This window comes from Mesocricetus auratus, unplaced genomic scaffold, assembly GCF_017639785.1.
Source record: "Mesocricetus auratus isolate SY011 unplaced genomic scaffold, BCM_Maur_2.0 Super-Scaffold_100006, whole genome shotgun sequence".
NCBI lineage: Eukaryota > Metazoa > Chordata > Mammalia > Rodentia > Cricetidae > Mesocricetus > Mesocricetus auratus.
Window position 1 is genome coordinate 69,144,020 of NW_024429190.1, and position 21,022 is coordinate 69,165,041.

Sequence of the window (21,022 nt, forward strand, 5' to 3'; positions counted from 1 at the left end):
ATGAGACTGAGATGAGATGATTGTTAATCTACATTCCCAGATCATTCTTCAGCAAATCTAAGATGCCTGAGTATATTAAATAGGTATTAAACCAACCATGAATATTTACAAAGAAATCTATACTTAGTTCCTTTTCTCTTTCCTAGGAAATATAAAACAATAAACTATATTTAAAAACAGAAGCACTAGGTTTCAGGATAATTGGGTAGAACACAATGCTCGATGTCTTGCAAGTTTTTACTCTCCCTGACAACATGTTTTGACATTTTATTAACAAGCAATAAACAATGACAGGAAATTATTTGGTTTCACATAACTTTCAAAAGCAGTAACAAAATAGTTGGCTTTTTTAAAAAATAAGGTCCACATTAAAAAAATACATTAGAAGTTTATAAAAGTGAGAGTGTCACTATATGGAAATATGAATTTCTTTAAGCAAATTCTACTGAAACTACAGTTCTCCACGTTTCAGAGAAAACTTATGTATTTCTCTTTTCTGTGGTGCTATGGACAGAATCCAGGGCTTCACACTTGTTAGGTAAATTGAGCCGTGGGCTGTCACCCAGCCTTAGGGGAAACTGCCCAGGCTTGTCCACAAGACAGCCACTGTGCCCCTCCACTTCTTCAGTAGAAAAGCAGAAGTAGAGAGAACCATGGGAAACCGAGACCAGCCGGATAGAGCCTGGCCTTGGGCACAGGTTATCTGAGTTGTTCCAGCCAGGGTGGGCTGTTAAGGATGATCAAGAGGACCAGGAGGGGGGAGGATGCAAGACAATGTGCTACTCTCCGCCTCCCCAGACAGAGCACGGAGATCTGCACAAGGCAGACACGCTGAATGGGGAGGAGTCCACACCGCTCATCAAACAGAGCACTTTCATTCCAACTTAGTCTTTCAAATGCAACTCTTGGACAATCACCACCTGGTAGGGAAAAGAAAACACATTTAATTCAAACAAAATTTTTAAAAATGTAATTTTTTAAAAAATATTTTCATGATAAAAGACTGACCAAACCATCAGGCTAGGTTTCCCAATCCAGAGACCTGAGCAGTAGGTGGCCTAAGGCCCTGATGGCAGGTGCCGTCCACAAGGAGGTCCCTGTCCCCTGTGTCTTTCCTCTTCCCTGTGGACTCACTGGTGCCTTCAGGTAAACTCTGTGAGGGTCTGTTGCCTTCTGATGCGCTGATACACTAGGCCTCACTATTGCTCTGGGAACCCTGGGCCTCAGGGTTTGTTAAGCAGCAATGGGCAGAGAGATCTCAGTGTTGTGTAAACTTTAAAAAATACCTAACAATTGACCATCATATGCTAAATGTTTATCTGAAAATATCACGTACTTTTAAGTCTTAGGGAGGTCACCATCGTGCGTGAGAAGCTCTTGCCACCCCTTCCCCTGCAAGCAGTAACAAATGTCAAATCCTTCACAGCCTGGCGTGGGCGCACTCGCTCCTCTGCTTACCTTCAGCTTTGGCTCCGGATCCTAGTCACGTACTTGTCAGGCTGGGCAGCGCTCATCACTGTGGTATAGATTGTGTAGCTGAAATAATGAGACCAATTCTTATGTGTGTATCACCTTCCCATATGACGCCCTTCCCCATCTCTTGGAATGCAGGATAAGAAGGCAAAGAGGTGTAATGTCTAAGATGTAACGCAAGAGATCTAAATGGCTTTTCTTCCTATTTTGAAACACCATTGAAAGCCAAGTTGGATTTTTAAATGCTGACTCCTCGAAGCATCACGCTGTGGTAGTGGGTGACATCACCCATGTGTGGGGCTACCTCTAATGGGGTCATCGCCTATTCTTTGCTGTCATGGTGAAAGGGAACCCCCAACTTCTGCACAGTCACCCCTCAGAGCACACTAGGGGCTTCCTGTGACCCTCCCCTTAGGAGAGTGTGTGAGTAAAATCACAGGCAACAAGCCAGAGAAACCCTAGCTCACAGACTACAGCTGTCAAGAGCACAGGCTAAAAGGGGGAGAAATAATAATAATAATATAAACAACCATAATAACGTAAAGCAACATTTTTAAAAATCAAAAGAATAAATACATCCCAGCACTTGGGAGGCAGAGGCAGGCGGACCTCTGTGAGTTCGAGGCCAGCCTGGTCTACAAGAGCTAGTTCCAGGACAGCCTCCAAAAGCCACAGAGAAACCCTGTCTCGAAAAAAAAAACAAAAAAACAAAAACAAAAAAAAAGAATAAATACATAAAAGAGAAACACAATCCCCCAGAGGTGAAAGGTGGATCTCTGAGTTCGAGGTCGGCCTGGTCTACAGTGTGAGTTCCAGGACAGCCAGGGCTAGCAGTTTCCTGGAGAAACTCTGTCTAGGAAAAAAGAAAAGAAAGGAAGGAGGGAAGGAAGGAAGGAAGGAAGGAAGGAAGGAAGAAAAAAGAGAGAAGAAAAAAGATAAAGGAAAGAAGGGAGGGAGGGAAGGAGGAAGGAAGGAAGGGCGGAAGGAAGGAAGGAAGGAAGGAAAAGAATCTCAGACTGTGAGTCAGAGCGGGTAGCAGAGACTGGAATGTGACAGAGCTGAAAAACTCGTGAAGAACGTCCCCCTGCAGACTGAGAGGCAAACATGTCGTTACCCAACTCCTTCCTCATCCTGGTCACCCCATCCTGCTGGCTTTGGTTTTCTTGAATTTCTCACCTGGCTGTGACATGTACCTGTCCCTCCCTTTGAACTAGAATATCTGTCCCCTGAGACTTGGCTTTGCTCACTGCTGCCTCTGGGAGCAAGGATCCCTGGGAAGCCAAGGTGTGCTTGAGGTTGTCACATGCTCTTAGATAAGCACAGACTCCTCACTGGGCCCCCATGGTACCTGAGGGAAGGCTAAGGCCCAGCCACCTGCCTTCATTTTACATGTGTCTCCTTTGCTTTGTACCACTGCTCCCTCTGCACACGGACATGCTAATCTGTCACTCTGCACGCGGCACGTTAGTAGGGAGTCCCTATCCAGAAACTGGTGCTCATCTAAGCTACATCAACCCGATTCAAGTCTTCAGATACACGGACACATGTTACCGCCCATTTTTACACTGTCCTGTTCCGGTTCCTCCAAATGCACCTCAATGCCCCCAGTCATTATCCTACACCTGCATCAACTTGGGTTCCAGGAACAGCATAGCCTGAAGGACACACCATCGCCACCTCCAAGGCAAGGCACCTGTCCCCTCAAGAGGTGAGGACTTTTTCAGAGCCCCTGCAGAGCCAGAGTGGGGCAGAATGGGACAGCAGCACCAGGAGGACTTTAGAATCTTCCCCCAATTCTTCCTCTGTTTAACCTAATCCCCTGCCAGCTTCCTGCTCAGCCTCACCGACCCCTTATTTGTTCCTCTTCCCAGCACCCTGATCGACACACCTTTCTCTGTCTCCCTCTAATGTGCATCCCTTTAACTGGCACAGTAGGACGGGCGCTGGGCTAGCTTTTTTTTTTTTTTTTTTTTTTTTTTGGTTTTCGAGACAGGGTTTCTCTGTATTGTTTTGGAGGCTGTCCTGAACTCACTCTGTAGACCAGAGATCTGCCTGCCTCTGCCTCCCGAGTGCTGGCATTAAAGGTGTGCGCCACCAACGCCGGGCTTGGGCTAGCTTTTAAAGGCTTCGAGTGCCAGAGCTTTTGCTCTGACACTTGGGTCACCTGGTTGCAGTAACGTTTGTGCTAGGGGAAAATGAAGAGTGTGTGCTGAACATGCGACTTACTTGTTATAAACGGGAAATACAGATAAAACCTGCATAGAAAAAAATCGTATCATGAGAATATTAAAAGGTAGAAGAAACGCATGTGGAGTACATATGAGGAGACTATAACCACTCACCCTGCTGCCCAGGCACCTGCTGCCAAGCCTGATGGCCTGGGTTCAATCCCTGGAACCCGCATGGTAGAAGGAGAGACCCGACTCCCATAAGTTGTCCTCTGAGCTCCTTGTGTTTGGTACGGCACAAGCTCTCTCTCTCTCTCTCTCTCTCTCTCTCTCTCTCTCTCTCTCTCTCTCTCTCTCTCTCTCTCTCTCTCACACACACACTAAATTAAAGTTTATAAAAAAATAATATAACCACTTAACATTTCTATGTATCTCAGGATGCTTGTTACAGATTTTTAGATCCTTGTTTTATCTCTCTCTCTCTCTAACATTTAAGTATTTTTATTTCATGTGCATTGGTGTTTTGCCTGCATATGTATGTCTTCGTGAGTGTGTTATATCCCCCTGGAACTGGAGCTACAGCTGTGAGCCACCATGTGGGTGCTGGGAATTGAACCTGGGTCCTCTGGAAGAGCAGTCAGTGCTTTTAACTGCTGAGCCATCTCTCCAGCTCCCATTCTTTCTCTTAAACAACAAACACATATTCTAGCTATGCTTATTTTAATACGAAGAGAAGCTTAGATGAAGACACTTACACTACCATATAGACCCAAACTCAGAAAATATTAAGCGATTTTTAAAATGTTTTCGGCTCTCATAGAACTTTTACTGAAATGTTTTTTCTTGATTTCAGAGCAGCTTTTTCATACTCTTAGGACAACATGGAGATGGAGTTACCTGGAAAAGGGCCTCCAGGCTGATGTGTGCTTGCCCTGTGGCATTTAGGGCTTTGATGGCTGGTGTTCTGTAAGGACAATGGGCCAAAGATCACCAGGTGCCTCAGGAAACTCTGACCCTCATCAGATGCCATTTTGAGAGGCACAGTGCAAGGCCCAGATTCCTGCGAATAGACTCTGGCTCCCAACATTCTCTCCTGAGTCATCTGATTCGTTCAGCTGGACCCTGCCCCTGCCCATCCCAAGTGCTCAAGGAAATTGGGACAATTGCTGCAGAAATCCACTATTGCCAAACCAGTGGGAGAATAGAGATTAGTGAGATATACTACTTCCTGTAACCAAATGACTGGCATTTCCACATTAGAAAGGGAATTCAAGCCCTTGTATCAGCAGAGCAATTGACTGATTTTTTTTTTCAAGACAGGGTTTCTCTGTGTAGCTTTGGAGCCTGTCCTGGATCTCGCTCTATAGACCAGGCTGGCCCTGAACTCACAGAGATCTGCCTGCCTCTACCTCACGGGAGCTAGGATTAAAGATATGTGCCATCATTGCCTGGCTTGACTGATTGATTTATGGAAAATGACTTTCAGCCCTTCCCACACACTTTCAGTTAGGTGAACAAAGACCCTATTGGCTCCACGGAGTCACTGGTAGGGATCATGGTGGAATCCAGGGCTCCTTGACCCTGGGGCCAGGACCCTTCTAGCCTCCACCAACTACCAAGAGGTCCTCTCCACTGCCCTCCTCCACACCCTGTACTCTTTGCCCTTCCAGGCCCTGGTGAGAGGCCAGCTGTATTTTCTGGAAGGAGATGTCACCTGTAGGTCCCTGTGGTATGAATGGGACAGTCTCCTGACCATGAGAAAATACTGGAAGTCTACCTACAGGAATTATGCCTCTAATCTAGTACCAGGAAGGCTGATGCAAGAGGATTACTCTGAATTTGTGGTTAGCCTGGGTTTTAAAGCGAGTTCCATGCTAGCCTGGTCATGCGGAGTGAGACCCTGTCTCAATGAAACAGAACAAGACAAGACAAGAAGAATCTACCTTCGGTCATCCCACTCGGGTACAGGCTTCCAATGATCGTAATTTGTCTCAACTCGGAACCACCTGCAATAGAGTGTGTCAGTTTGCCTTACCAGGGACATTTAGAAGAAATATTAAAATGCAAAATAAGATGCAATTCTACTTACGCTCCATTCAGTGGGTCAAGAGGCCAAATGTCCGCTGGGCCACCTCTGTTCCGGGTGATGACTACCCCCTCCCGGGGCAAGGTACCCCCAACAATGTAGTAAACATCAGCGATGAGGGGCGTCTTGGCCAGAGTGTAAACAGCAGCTTCAAAGTTTTCTGAGTCACTCAGGGTCTGAGCAAAAAGACAAACTGGTATTGGCGACGTCATCCAATGGGGAGGGCTCACGGGGCAGGACACACATTCCAAAGACTCTTGATGCTAACTAAACTAAGCCATACCTATAACCTGTGACTCCTGATTTATCCCATAGTCACTGGGGCTCCTGAGAAGAAAACAGAACAGCACTGACAAACGCCTCAGCTTTGGCAGAGAGGCCGTAGCGACAGGACAGAGCTGTGAGCTAGTCCTAGAGTTGACTCCCCCAGTCTTGGTGGCATGAGTTTTGACTGACCACCTTCCCAATCATTGTAATCTCCACAGTCACTGCTGATCACTGCTCTGCATGAGGCAATGGGCTGGAGGGGGGCCAGGACCTCATTCTTGCTCTCAGCAAAATTTCCAAGAACACAATGCCGTAACCAAGCAGTGGTGACACACCGAAATAATGATGGAAGCCACAACAAGGAACCCATCCATTCTCAGGGCACAAGAGCTCAGGTACCAAGAGACAAACAGGAGTCACTGCGATGGTGGCTTCAGGGTTTGGAGTGGATGTGGGGCTGGGTTCCAGGTCAATGGACTCAACTGGGACAGAGAGACAGCATGTGGCATTAGGACGAGGAGCCAGGCCAAGTCTGTGGAGACACTCAAAGGTCTGAGGCACGCACAGTGAAGAGGGTCACTCTCCAGCACCTCACTGCCACTCATGTTCCTTCACTAAACTCAGCTGCTGAGAACACCCTGCCGTCCCCAACACCTTCACAATCACTCTTGTCACTTTGAGAGAAAGACATCCCACAGCTAGTGTTATATCACAAGGCACACAAGCCACAAGGCCCTGACAAGGCCTTGTAAATATTGCTGGAAGGATGAGATACTTTTATTATTATTTTATTTACTTTTTTTCATGTGTGTCTTCTCTGACCCTTCTAAGTCTCCATTCACCTTCTTCATTCCCTCATTCTTCCTTTATAGCAGCCTGGCTCCTCTGCACAACTCAGAGCTGAGCTCAGGTCACCCTGACTGTTGTCTCTATTGTAATAGTGCATTACTGACTAAAATCTGCCCTGGTGATTGTCAGTTAGTACCTCGCTTTATCATTAATGTTTACTATGGAAAGACAGATGGACTGGAAGACAATGCATCATTTGTTCTTCTTGGAGGAAAACATCAAATCCTGTTAAAGGACGCAGAGCCCTGCAGCATGACCCCTCTGTTTAGATGAGCCTGGGTGAAGGGGACTCAACACTAGTACTCACTTTTCGGATGAGCCAGCTGATCGGAGAATGTCCCAGAGAAATGGCAGCGATCACATTCTCCCACCACCAGCCTTTATCTGCGTGTGCAAAGAAGCAGCAGTTCAGGCCCAAACACCACTCAAACAATACTTCTTAAGTAAAAGGTTTTTGTTACATTTATTTCCATATTTACTTTTATTGTGTGTTTAGGTGTGTGTGCCACAGCATGTATTTAAGAGTCAGAGGACAGCCTGCAGGAGTGCGTTCTCTCCTTCTGCTATGTGGGTCCCGGGGATCAAACTCAGATCCTTGGACGTGATGGTTGGTGCCCTTCCCTGCTAAGTCATCTTGCTGGCCCTGGGCCTGAGAGCCAACCAATCATAAAAGCATCTATACACAAGTGAATATGTATATAATATTCATATGTATAGTAATAAACAAAAACAAGCAGATATTTACTGACTCCTCCTTTTCTTTTTTTCTCTTTTCTTTATTTTTGAGACAGGATCTCCCTGTGCAGCCCAGGAGTCGGGATACAGACATGTGCCATCATGGCCAGCTTCCCTCAGGTTTTGCAAACAGAATCTTTTGCACCTGATTCAACAGTGATTATGTTAGATAAAATCATTCTACCAATAATTATCTTGGCAAAAATTAAATTCTATTCCTTTCAAGGGAGGCTACTCGACAAATATTAGGAAGAATGGGGCAAACTTTGCCTTTTTGACGTATCTTTAATAAGTTTACATGTGGACTGAGTTTCATCAAATTTGTATGTTCCAGAGTAACTCAGTTACTTTAAATTGCTCTCGTTTCAATAATTAGTTTAACAAACATCTTAATTCATAAGACAATGGAATCAAAGCCTGTTTAAGTAAATATATACATCACACACACACACACACATGCATGCATGCGCGCATGCATGTGTGTACACATGCACACACAACTTAACATTGAGCAGTCAAAGATGGTCAAAACATAAGTCACACTAGAATAGTGGTACTTCTGCAATCCCAGCATTCGGGAGGCTCATTCAAGAGGAGCCTACTGTTTCAAATGTATGTGTGAGCTACAAAAAGATAATACTGTTTCAAATGTACATGTAAGTGTGTGTGTGTGTGTGTGAGAGAGAGAGAGACAGAGAGAAAGAGAGACAGAGAGAGAGACAGAGACAGACAGACACACACACACACACACAGAGAGAGAGAGAGAGAGAGAGAGAGAGAGAGAGAGAGTCTGTTCACTCTTTGGCCCAACACCCTCCTATGGCTTCTATTCTGGTTAAAATTCAAACGATCATCATGGCCCTGCACATGGCCATGGTCTCCTCTATACCTCCAATGTCCTTACTCCCTGTTGTAACTACACCAACTGTGTTTCATTTCTAGACTACACCAATAGTAATAACTATTGCCATAACTACACTGACTTCCATTTTTTTAATCACACCAATAGCATATATATATTTGCAACATCAAAGACAGTAGGTGCCTTTGTTGTTGCTGTCAGACCACAGAGATATCTTCCTCTTGCCTCTGCAGACCCAGACTGGGATGACATGGATCAGGCCTTCCCTGACCCTTGACCCTAGTAGCAGCCTATCCCCCATGCCTCTGCACCTTCCACCAGATCGTCCCTCAGTCCTTCCTTTGCAGTCCCAGGCACCACCTGAGGTCACCCTCCTTGCTTACGGGACTTCCCTCATGAGTGGAAGTGGAAGTCGCTGGAAGTTTCCTTTCACAAAATCTGCTGGTTGAGAGTGAAGGAGGCACTTAGAAGACCTCAACAAGGATTTGCTTTAAAATACTCAGGAATTTTTAAATTACCTCGTTCATCGCCAGAAACTGTAAACTTGTGTGGACTTTGACCTGTCCATAATCCTACATATCCCACAAAAGTAGTCCCCGTGTATGCAACCTGAAATCAAGGGAAAAAGGCATCATTTACCACCCAGCAGAGTGCAAATTGAAATCACTTAATTCCCCTACACTTTCCTGCATTGCTTGTTTACTTGTTGGTTGAGAGTGCCTCACTATATGAGGCCTAGATAGCCTGGAACTTGCTGTGTAGACCAGGATAGCCTCAAATTCACAGAGATCTACTTGCCTCTGCCTCTAGAATTGAGATTAAAAGTGTATGCCACCATACCCAGCTTCCTGAATTTTTTTCGCCTTAGAGATTTCAACATAACAGAATGAAACTCTGAAACATATTCTAGAGCAAGGTTTCTTAACCTTGCCAGGGAGCGATCTATGGTCAGAATTCAGAGTGAGATGGACGGTGGTGGGGTGTGTGGCTTTCCTTTCCCTAACCAAAGTAGAACCAAGCTGCTTCCTTGTTTTGTTTTTCAGGACTGTTTCTTTGCATAGCCCTGGCTATGCCAGAGCTTGCTCTGTAGACCAGGCTGGCCTTGAACTCAGCTATCTACCTGCATTACACCTGGCTCTCCAAACTGCCTTTTAGTGAACGTGCTCGGCAAAGCATGAAGTAATGGCTGTGCCTGTGGTTTTTGCAGAGGACCTTGCTGGTACTTGGAGATGAGAGACAGTAGTTGCAGATGACTTGTACCACCACCCAGGGTGACAGACACTATGAATGAGTCATGGTAGTTACCAGACTGGCTGCTAAGTCAGACTACTAAAAAAACCTTAAAGGTATGATACTGAACCAGCAGATTTCACCACAACCCGTTGTTTCTATCCCTTTGCATTCTGTGTGTCTATGAAACACTATTGACCCAGAAGACTTCCATTCTGAAGGTAGCAAATGGAGTGTGACTGGAAATGGTTTTGAGTTTATGCCAAAGGCAAACACTCTTCATTTATAAGGCCTGTGGAGTTTAGGGAACTAAACCATTGGAATGACTTGCCAATAACAGCCAGATTAAAGTTCAAACGCTTTAAGTCACCCTACAACCAGATTTCATTTACAACATCACTGTAAACCAAGTCACAAGTTGCAGAAGTTGAGAGGCATCAGTTCCTGGAAGCGTCTAGAAGCATCCATCCTGCACAGTTTGTACTATTTATAACGGCTAACCAAAATTTTTAGATTTTGAGGAGTTAAATAGACCTAGAGTAGTATTTTTGTTTTCAAAACTTAATATTAAAGCTAGGTGTGCTGATGCATGCCTCTAATCCCAACACCCATAAGTAGATATCTTTGAGTTCAAGGCCAGTCTGGTCTACATAGTGAGTTTCAGGACAGCCAGGGCTACACAGAGAAACCCTGTCTCAAAATAACCAAACCAAACCTAATATTATACTAATAACCTTGTTCACAGCATTATTCAAATTTGCTCTGTCTGGCTGTGACTTGGGTGACTGAACTGTAAGGGAGAAGGACTTAGTTTCTTCAGTGAGCTTTCCCCTAGACCTTCCGTGTGCCTCCGTGAAGGCTCCCCATCACCATCTCCAGGAGTGTGGTGCGAGTGCATTCCCTGCAATTAAAGCCCGAGGGTTGGCTCTGTGAGTAAAAGCATATACTGCTCCCACCCTGAGGGCGGCTCCCACCTGCCTGGAATGCTAGATCCACTGTACTCACACTCAATACACATGCATACACAATAAAAAATAAGGAGCCCTACAATGCAGTTACAAAGAAACAATTGAAAAAACAAACAACTAAAAAGACCACAAGCTCTTTTAGGGCCTGGAGAGATGGTTCAGCAGATAAGAGCACTTGCTGTTCTAATGGAGGACCTCTGCCTCTCGTGCACACGGCTGTACCTGCCCTGCCTCTCCTCTCCTGCACACGGCTGTACCTGCCCCCGTCTCTCCTCTCATGCACGTGCACTTAGTTGTACCTGCCACTGATCTCTGTATCTTATTTATTTGTTTGTTTGAGACAGGGTTTCTCTGTATTGCTTTGGAGCTTGTCCTGGAAACTCACTCTGTAAACCAGGCTGACCTTGAACTCACAGAGATCGGCCTGCCTCTGCCTCCTGAGTGCTGGGATTAAAGGCATGTGCCACCAATGCCCGGCCTGATCTCTGTATCTTGTGCGCATGATTGTACCGGCCTCCATCTCTGCATCTTGTGGGTGCGGCTATTCCTGACCCTGATCTCTGGGTCTCGTGCAAATGGTTATACCTGCCCGTTCTTTAGGAACTGCACATCCACTGTCATCTTTCGCAAGATATTTCCAAAATTGTAGTCCAGGTTCCTGCCATGGTAAATGTGGCCTTGGGCGTCTTGGGCCACGATACTGGTGCAGAATCTGAGCAAAGGGATAATTCCAACAAGAATGAAGACAACAGGAACAAAGAATGAGATTTCTGTTTTTGAAACAAATCCTCAAAGCAACAGGTTTTCTTCCTTATTGTGGACATAAATGCTATAATATGCTCTTGTACAAGGATATGAAATGACAGTTGTGGCTGGAAGATACAATTGGACACAATGCATCTAGACCCTTCCATCAGGCCACATGATTCTGCTACAGATGATGAGATGAGAGTTTAATCTTCCCCACGTCCTGTGTGTGTGCAAGGCACAGCCAGACCTGAACCCTGCTTGCTGGTGTGTTACCTATTACCATGTTACTCAAAGTTAGCCCAAGAGAGCTGGGCGCTGGTGGCGCATGCCTTTAACCCCAGCACTCGGGAGACAGAGGCAGGCGGATCTCTACGAGTTTGAGGCCCAGCTGGTCTACAGAGCAAGTGCCAGGACAGCCACCAAAGTTACAGAGAAACCCTGTATCGAAAAGCCACAAAACAACAACAAAAAAACCAGTTAGCCCAACTTGTCCTCTTCATATTATGCATTGTTAGGACAAACACACACACACACACACACACACACACACACACACACACACACACACACACACACACACACACACACACACATACACACACACACACACACACACACACTTAAATTAAAAGGAACTCCAGAGCTGGGTGGTGGAGGCAAATGTCTTTAATCCCAGCATTCGGGAAGCAGAGGCAGGTAGATCTCTGTGAGTTTGAGGCTAGCCTGTTGTACACAGACAGTTTCAGGCCAGACAGGGCAAGCTTGCTACAAAATAGATAACTGAGTGAATACAAAATATCTTTTAAATAAAGTTTTCTGTACTACTTATTTTTTGTGATCATTCACTGTTACTTTTATAATTAGAAAAAACCAGTATTACCTCACTGCTTGGTTTGTTTAAAGAAGAAAGCTTGGTGAGGTTTTGACTCCTAAGGACCTCAAAGGTAGTGGGTGAGTGATTAAAGTCTGCAGGACTGCTCTCAAAGTTGGTATTTTCTGAAGAATGGCAAGAGGACCACCAAGGGGACCACTATTGCCAAGTCATTTTTTGGCATGTCCTGGAACTCACCATCTAGACCAGGCTGGCCTCAGACTCACAGAGATCCTCCTGCCCATGTCCCAAGTGCCAGGATTAAAGGTGTGCACCACCATTCCTGGTGTGCAAGTCTTTCAGTGTGACCCCCTCCTGAAGAAGGACGGGGACAAGGACGTGCATCCTCTGCTCCAGGAGAGGCACTGTGGGCAGCCTTGGAACTCACCAGCCACCAGAGAGCTGGCAAATGTTCTCTCTGAGGCTTGGTTTCCATATCACAAACCGGAAGAAGCCACCTTCCCCCCAGGCCTGTGCCCCTACGTGGCCTGAGGCTACAAAGATTCAGCAGGACATAATTAGCTCACATGGCCAGCCTTCAGAAGTGAGGGCAGAACATTTCCAACCTGACCCTGAGGGCGCTTTACAAAGAAAATTAGGCAATTTAACAAACCTTACCTGAGACACAGAGTAAAATTAACTTAGTTCCCTTTGAAAGGCACTTGAGTTTGGCAGCCTAGAGTACACAGGAGTCTACCCTGGAAAGGCAGGCAGTAGATCGCTTCGGGACTCTGCTTTTCTGGGGTTGGAAAGTTGCCAAAGAATAGTTTGTTATTCCACCAACTTCCCTTCATTCATCTTTTTTTAAATCTTCTTTTACTTATTCATTTTTGTGAGAAACAGGGTTTCTCTGTGTGTCCCTGGCTGTCCTCGAACTAGCTCTGTAGACCAGGCTGGCCTTGAACTCAGAGATCTCCCTGCCTTGAGTGCTGGAACTAAAGGTGTGCTCCTTCATCCTAAGGCAGTCAGGAGCTATTGGCATCTACTGGCTGTCCATGCAGGGTAGGAAACAGTAAGTGCGGCAGTCGAGGGTCTTCCTCTACTGATTCTACATTGTTTTCATTTGTGTGGGAGAGGGGAGAGGGCTTGCGTCACAGTGAGCTTCTGGAGGTCAGGGGACAAGCAACGGTAGTCAGTTCCCCCTTTCCGCTATGTCTCAGGGATTGAACTGAACTCATGCTCACACCAACACCCCCCCTTACTTTTTAGACATGTTCTCCCACTGAACTTGAAACAGCAAGTTCCCATGATCCTCCTCTCTTCTCCCACCCCAATGATTGGGTTACAGGCACTTGAGGCCACCGGCAGCCAGAGATCAGAATTCAGGTTCACTCCATCCGCCACAGGCACTCTTATCCACAGAGTCACCGCCCCAACCCTTGAGTGATTTGGAAAGAGGGATGACCTCTAGATTGATGACAAGATAAAACAAAGTTTTGGGTAGAGCGGCTGCTTCCTCCGGGAAGTCCACCAGACAGAGACCTAAGGTGGTTTCCAAACTGCAGTGACTAGCTTTATCTCACAGCAAACATACCGCCGCCCACTCATCGTGGGTGACAGTCTCGGCCAGGTGACAGTCAACTGACTTTAACCCACCCTCCCATGGGGCACTTACGCGGAGGCCTCATAGGCCAGGTTGACCAAGATACCGTCGGCCAGGCTGAGGTTGAGGAAGTTGCATATACCGCGGATCTCGTCGGTGAAGGGCTGGGGCAGGAAGCTCTCCACCTTCGACACCACCTCTCCGATCACCCCGAGTACCCACTGGGGAACTCTGTCGCTAGAAACGGCAACGCACGAAGCTTGTGTCTCCAGCTCAGAGCATGCAGGGTGCAAGTGTGTGTGGACTAGGGGCAGGGAGAGTCTAGACTTTCCCAGAACTGAAGCGCTGCACCACGCCGCTCCATTTCCAGAATCCAAAGCGGAGGGAATGAGCCGCGAGCCGTAGTGTCGGGTCATAATCCCAGCTCTCAGCAGGCCGAGGCAGGAGGTTCACAATTAAGGCCAGTTTATGCTACACAGGAAGTCTTTAACTGTTTTTCTCCCAACACAATGTTTGTATTAATTATTTGGGAATTTCATACAGCGTACCCACATCACACTAGCTTCCCATTCCTCCAGGGTCCATCCTCTCCCTTGCACCCCTCTCGCCCCGCCAAAAACAGAAAAATACCAGGTGCAATTTGTGTTATCCATATACTCATTGGAGCAGGGTCAAACTCCCAGAAAGACTTTCAAAATAAAAATTATAAGGGCTGACTTAACACCCAATGGTGGAGCACTCGCCTCCATCTCCAATGAGTGCCAAGCACCCTGGAGAGAAAGGGCGGTCAGGCTGGTCCGGGATGTTTAGCCCACTGAGTGACACCTTGTGCATCGCGCTGACCCGGAAAACGTCTGGAAGGCGCGCGCCTGCCACCGGCGACCCCGAACTTAGGAACCTAACTGGCCTTGTTGTGTCAGCCACCCTCTGGGCGCTGCATGGAGCAGTGGGGAGGGCACGGGTGCAGCACCGAGGGGGAGGGGCAGAGTCTGGCTGCAAGTTCACAGGACCTGTCCCGCGGCTCACCCGATGACCTCTGCCACCGCGGCGCGCACGAAGTCCGGGTCGTAGTGCTGCAGCATGGGCAGCCAGCGCTGTTCCGGGGCCGCGTCCAGACTGACGTTGAAGAGTGGCGGAGCTCCGGGGACACCAGCCGCCAGCCAGGGCCCCGGCAACAGCAGCAGAGCCAGTGCCAGATGTGCCCCATGGCCCGCAGCTCCGGTGGCTCGGGTCCCCATGGCTCGGACTCCTGAGGCTACCACCCCACCACCGAGCCTTCACCAGTCCGGGAAGTGAAGCGGGAGGCATCGGGGCGGTGCTAGCACTGAAGGCGGAGCCTGCCCTAGGTCGCCCCACCCATCACCAGGAACCCAAGCAGTGACAGCTGCCTCCTGCACTAGCAAGATTAAACTTGCTTCTCACTCACAATTTGAGGCCGCATCACACCTCCGTGGGCCGAGACTGAGCTGTAGTGGTCCAGGGCGTTAAGGTCCTACAGTGATAGAAAGACATCTTTGTCTCCTTAGTCTGCATTTGCTCATTTTAAAACTCTCTGAAGGGCAGAACTTCTATGCAAAACCCCCTAAAAATTTAACCATTTTTGTTGACACCTATTTATCAACACAAGACAAATGGCAACTCCTAATTAATTCACATTCTATTGGTGGCCGAGCTTGGAGGGAATTCACCTGCCTGGGGCCACAGGCGGAGGAGCCTTTGCCTTCCTCTGTTGGGTTGTTTGAATCCAAAGCCTATCTTAGCAAATCTCCAACCTGAATCCCCCTTGACTCATCTAAACTGTCCCTAATATCTGAGAGACTGAATGTGTAAAGTCACCTTGGTAAGACCCAAACATTCTTATGAGACAGCAGAATTGCCTATAATCAAATAGCTAAATGTGCTCAAGAAACTTGGGAATTCATTTTGTTCAGGTGTTCCCATCCCTCTATCATAAAAAAATGGAGTCTTTATTTTTACTATTTTATGTACATGTGTGTTTTGCCTGCCTGTATTTCTGTACACCTTATTGTGCCTAGTGCCTGAGGCGGCCACATTAGGGCTTCAGATCCTCTGGAACTGGGGTTGTAGACGGCAGTGGGTACTGGGAATCAAACCCAGGAAACCTCTGAGCCATCTCTCCAGCCACTACGGCCATCCTTCCTTAGCCCTGCCCTCCAGTAGGGGCCACCGCTACCTCTGATTTGTCTACTTTTATGACCTGTATGCTATTAAGCTCAAGAACCTTTCGTTTCCTTAAGTCCTATTTCATTGTTCAAAGCAAATGTCCCATCTGTAGCTTAAGAGCAAGCAGCTAGACACTGAGAGCCATTCCTTAGCTACACACGGAAGCCATGGCTCTTCTGTGCTAGATAAATAATGCACAAAGTGTTGGGATCAAGTTTCTAGAGGGAAGTTCCCTGGCTCAGGGACCCACAACCACGTCATGACCCCTCCCCAGCAATCACTGTGGGTTTTTGTTTTTTGTTTTTGTTTTTGGAGACAGGGTTTCTCTGTGGCTTTGGAGGCTGTCCTGGAACTCGCTTGGTAGTCCAGGCTGGTCTCATCTGCCTGCCTCTGCCTCCCAAGTGCTGGGATTAAAGGCGTGTGCCACCAACGCCCAGCCTCTCAGCTCTTTATTAACCAATGAGAATAATACATATTCACAGTGGACAGAAAGACTATTCCACAGCATTGGGCCCTCCCGCATCAATCACCAACTAAGAAAATGCCCTACAGGCTTGCCTACAGCTCATCTTCTGGAGGCATTTTCTCATCTGAGGCTCCCTCCTCTCCAAGGACTCTAGTGTGTGCCGACTGACATAAAAGTAGTCAGCACACCAAGGAACTAGTCAGCACACCAAGGAATTAGTCAACACACCAAGGAACTAGTCAGCACACCAAGGAACTAGGGACTCTTTTTTTTTTTTTTTTTGGTTTTACAAGACAGGGTTTCTCTGTATTGTTTTGGAGGCTGTCAGACCAGCCTGGCCTCGAACTCACAGAGATCCTCCTGCCTCTGCCTCCCGAGTGCTGGGATTAAAGGCATGCGACATCACCGCCAGGCAGAACTAGGGACTCTTGCTGAAGTTGCCACCTGTTTTCTTCTTGCTCATAGTAAAATGTGTGAGGAGATTTGGGAATGGTTTTGAAAATTTCCAGGTCCAAACTTTATACAGGAACCTGGTTTTTTTTTTTTTACAGATATACCATGTCCCACCTGTGGAGATATTTGCACTGTAACTGACAAGAAGTAGCATCCACGGGCTAAAGGTGCTTGCTGCGGTATCCTGAGGAAGAGGGCTTGAATCTCAGCAACTGTGTCGGGCAGCTCATGAAGGCCTGTAACTGCAGCCCCAAAGGGTCTCCTTGGGCACATCCACACACATGTGAGCGTATGTTCTCACACACACATAAACAAAAATGCATCTTTAAGAAAGAGGGGTGAAGCACTCAGAAACAAAGCAAAGGTTAAAAGCGCTACAAAGAAAACCAAACTGAGTAACAAAATGTGATTATCTCCCCTCCCCAGCACCACTGAACTATGTATTAAAACATTCAATCACTTCACAGGTAAAAGTCTACAGTTTTGAAGTCTAGTAACATTGTGTTGATATGGCTGCAGTAAAATAGGCTTGTGGGTGGGGCTACAATGAAATTTAACATTATCCAATACCAAGGAAACACAGCCTTTCCAACCTAGCAATTCCATTTCTAGCAAAGACACTTGTTGCCCATTATCTAGTTTGTATAAAGAAAAAAAAAGAAAACTGTTAGAACATGTATTCTAGATGCATTCACACACGCTTACTACTCATGGCTCTGTAGAGGACATGAGGTCTTTTTGCTCACAGATAAGCGAAACTAGGAATGTTAAGCACACAGGCTTGTCTCTGCAACAGAAGGGTTGTATACCCATTTTCACCCAGAAGTCTGGGAGAGGATGTAGTTAATAGTCTGGTGACTTTTGCTACCTGTAGGGCCAGGCCACATCCAAATGCCCCAGACTACTAGTTTATCCCAGACTCTTCCTCCCTAGACCTATATCTTTAGCTCTGTTTTTCAGTCAATAGAACCCAGCTACATGTACTTTGTAGCCTGGTGACCTACAATATCTGTATGACCAAGTCCACACCTGCTCCTCCCCAGGTTCTTAAGCTTAGTTGTGCACATGGGATTGAGATAGTTGTCACCAGCAAACCTTTTTTTTTCCTTCCCAAAATTGCACTGTACTTGAATGCCTGAAGAACAAACTGTCCCTGCCAGGACTCTAGAAGTTTGAACCAATACTGAGTGGTGCTGAACCAGCTTCCTTCTTGCCTCACGCGGATGGTTTCTCTACAGGTCGTTTCTCTGCGTATTATTTCTCTGTGGTCCAGACCTTAGCATTGGCAGGGATGCCCTCAAAGTTCTAAACAGCGGAAACATGTAACTTCTTTTTGTCAGGAAAACAATAAATTACGAATGGTTGAATAAAGACTGCAGCATTTAACAAAATGAAAAATGCATTTATGAAGAACATAATCCCGGGCCTGGAGAAGATGGCCAAGTTGGAAAAGCACTTGCTGCATAAGCATGAAGACCTGAATTTATATCCTGGCAGCCACATCAAAAGCCAGTGCCAGAGCCGGGCGTTGGTGGTGCACGCCTTTAATCCCAGCACTCGGGAGGCAGAGGCAGGCGGATCTCTGTGAGTTTGAGGCCAGCCTGGTCTACAAAGCGAGTTCCAGGACAGCCTCCAAATCTATAGAGAAACCCTGTCTCAAAAAAAAAAAAAAAAAGCCAGTTCCGGGGAGGCAGAGACCGAGGGCCCCAGGCCTGTCCGCCCAATTGCCTGTCACTGAGGGAACTAAACTGCACACCCTGCTTATCAAATCAGTGAGCGAGCAACCGGGTGTCAGAAAGAAGACATCTGATGCTGGCTGGCCTCTAGCCTCCATGAGCACCCCCCCCCACGGAAGCTAATGCTGAGTTACAGCCAGCACAAGTGTAGATTGATACTCTTTATGTAAATTTTTAAGATACTAAACAATACCGTGCTGAACATATATACACATGCTACAGGAATGGCAGGCATCAACCCTGAGGTTAGCGGCTCTCTTGAGGGAGGAGTCATGGTGAGAACTTCAATTCCTTATAGTTAACTTCTTCCCTTTTAGACAGGCGCTTGGAATGTAATGCATAGCTCAGGCTGACCCCAACGGTCTGCCTCTTCTGCCCTCGCCCCGTGTACTGGGGTTACAGCTGTGTAGTATGATGCCGGTTTCTGTGCCTCCATTCTTTAATAAAAGTAACACGACATGTAACACTGAGTCCGTAAATGTTTCATTGTGTTCTATTTAAAGTCACAGCTATAAAATGTTTTTATCTTTCAAAAGGAGGAAGGTTCAAGTGTCCTTGAAACAGTAAGCTGTGAGGAGTATTGTCTATTCCTGACCTGCTTCCTGAGTGATTCCTTTTTTTTTTTTTTTTTTTTTTTTTTTTTTGGTTTTTCGAGACAGGGTTTCTCTGTGGCTTTGGATGCTGTCCTGGAACTCACTTTGTAGACCAGGCTGGCCTCGAACTCACAGAGATCCGCCTGCCTCTGCCTCCCGAGTGCTGGGATTAAAGGCGTGCGCCACCACCGCCCGGCTCCTGAGTGATTCCTTTAACTCCTGCTTTTTTGCAACTTTTCCCAGAGAATGGTGGCTCCCATCTTGCCCGTTGGCTTAACTCCTTGGTCCAATTTCCCATGATGCTGATTTAGGAACAGATTGCCCTAACGGCCTTTGGCTGAGGTGAAACTAGTGCTGTTCCTGGCTTTTCAAAGGATGCTTTGTACAATGTAAATTACTAGAATGTCTATAACAGAGACAGAAAGGCCAGTCAGACATACTTTTCCCACACACCCAGCAACCATTTTCATATGGCTGTTTTAAAACAAGTACCATTACGGTATGCGCCTCAAGGGAAAATTGTCATTTAAAGAGTGACATTCTTTTCTATCAGGACTCTGTTTGCATTCAAAGAACTCTCTTATGTGTTTGTACAAAAAAAATCATGTATCTATTCTTACACATTAAAAAAATTAAAATAAAAATTGAAATTAAGATATTGCTTAAGGGGGCTGAAGAGATGGCTCAGAGGTTAAGAAGCACTGACTGAGTTCAATTCCCAGCAACCATATGGTGGCTCACAACCATCTACAATTCTGGCATGTAGGCAGAGCACTGTGTATGCGACAAATAAATAAATCTTAAAAAAAAAAAGATATTGCTTAAGTGTCTTTACATTCGGGGTTAATGCTTCCAAACAGCCATCTGACTTGATGTAGATGCCACTGTTCCCCGCCCCCACATTACCCTCTGTGCCATTGAGCCTTGAGGGTTAGGATGGTTCAGTGGGTAAAGCACTTGCTGCTTAAGGAGGAGAAGCTGAGTTTAGATCTCCAGCAATTCCCTCTCCCCGAAACATGGTGACTCATGCCTATAATCCAGAGCTGCGGTGGCAGGTGAGGGAGAGACAGGTAGATTCCAGGGGGTAGCCTAGCCAACCAGTGAGAGACTCAGTGACCCCAGCTGTGTACACATGTACACAGAACCTCGGTGAGTCTGCTCTGGAGACAGGAGCCATGCAGCCTGGAACTTGCTTCACAGACCAAGCAGGCTTTGGATTCACAGCAGTGTGCTTTAGAGCCTTCCAGCACTGGGTGTGCACACCACTGTGTCCGGAAAGCTACAGTACCCAAGAGTGCACTAAGACGCAGGCTCTAAAACGATGCATGTTTCCAGCCGAGCTGGATACTGTGAGGTGGGCTGTAATGTTCACCAAGCTTAAGTGTCCTCAGCGCTGTAACACTTTGAGATGGGGTCTCCTGTATCCCAGGCAACCCTGAGGCTTCTGTGAGGTGTTGATACCACAGGCGTGCCCAATCATGCCTGGCCTATGTGGTATGGGAATTGAAACCAGGAGTTTGCATATGCTACACAAGCACTTTACTAAGCTACATCACACACCACCCCCGGTACTTGTACTTTTCTGTTAACAGTAGCTTAAAATGTTTCAGCATTTTTCCCCCTGTATTTTCTTACCAGCTACTAAGCCCCATTCCCCAAGGTGGGATGCTAGTGCCTGTGTAAGCAAGGACAATACGCTGTCATAAGGATGCAAGAACTTAAAACATATTCCAGTTTCAGAGGTTAATACAGAAAAGCCTTAGTATCACTTTTTAGGTATTATATGCT

General features: G+C 46.6%; 1 protein-coding gene across 1 annotated transcript; it reads right to left on the reverse strand.

Annotated features, from left to right (window-relative positions):
* Window positions 1-234: 234 nt before the first annotated feature.
* On the reverse strand, window positions 235-15,103 carry Naaa (N-acylethanolamine acid amidase). The gene is made up of 11 exons (XM_040747406.1): window positions 14,829-15,103; window positions 13,875-14,039; window positions 11,224-11,350; window positions 8,959-9,049; window positions 7,151-7,227; window positions 5,731-5,903; window positions 5,585-5,647; window positions 4,539-4,605; window positions 3,700-3,728; window positions 1,459-1,536; window positions 235-920 (listed from the first exon to the last, which is right to left on the reverse strand). The coding sequence occupies exons 1-10, from the start codon at window positions 15,038-15,040 to the stop codon at window positions 1,461-1,463; spliced, it is 1,080 nt and encodes a 359-aa protein (XP_040603340.1). The 5' UTR covers window positions 15,041-15,103; the 3' UTR covers window positions 235-920; window positions 1,459-1,460.
* Window positions 15,104-21,022: the final 5,919 nt, after the last annotated feature.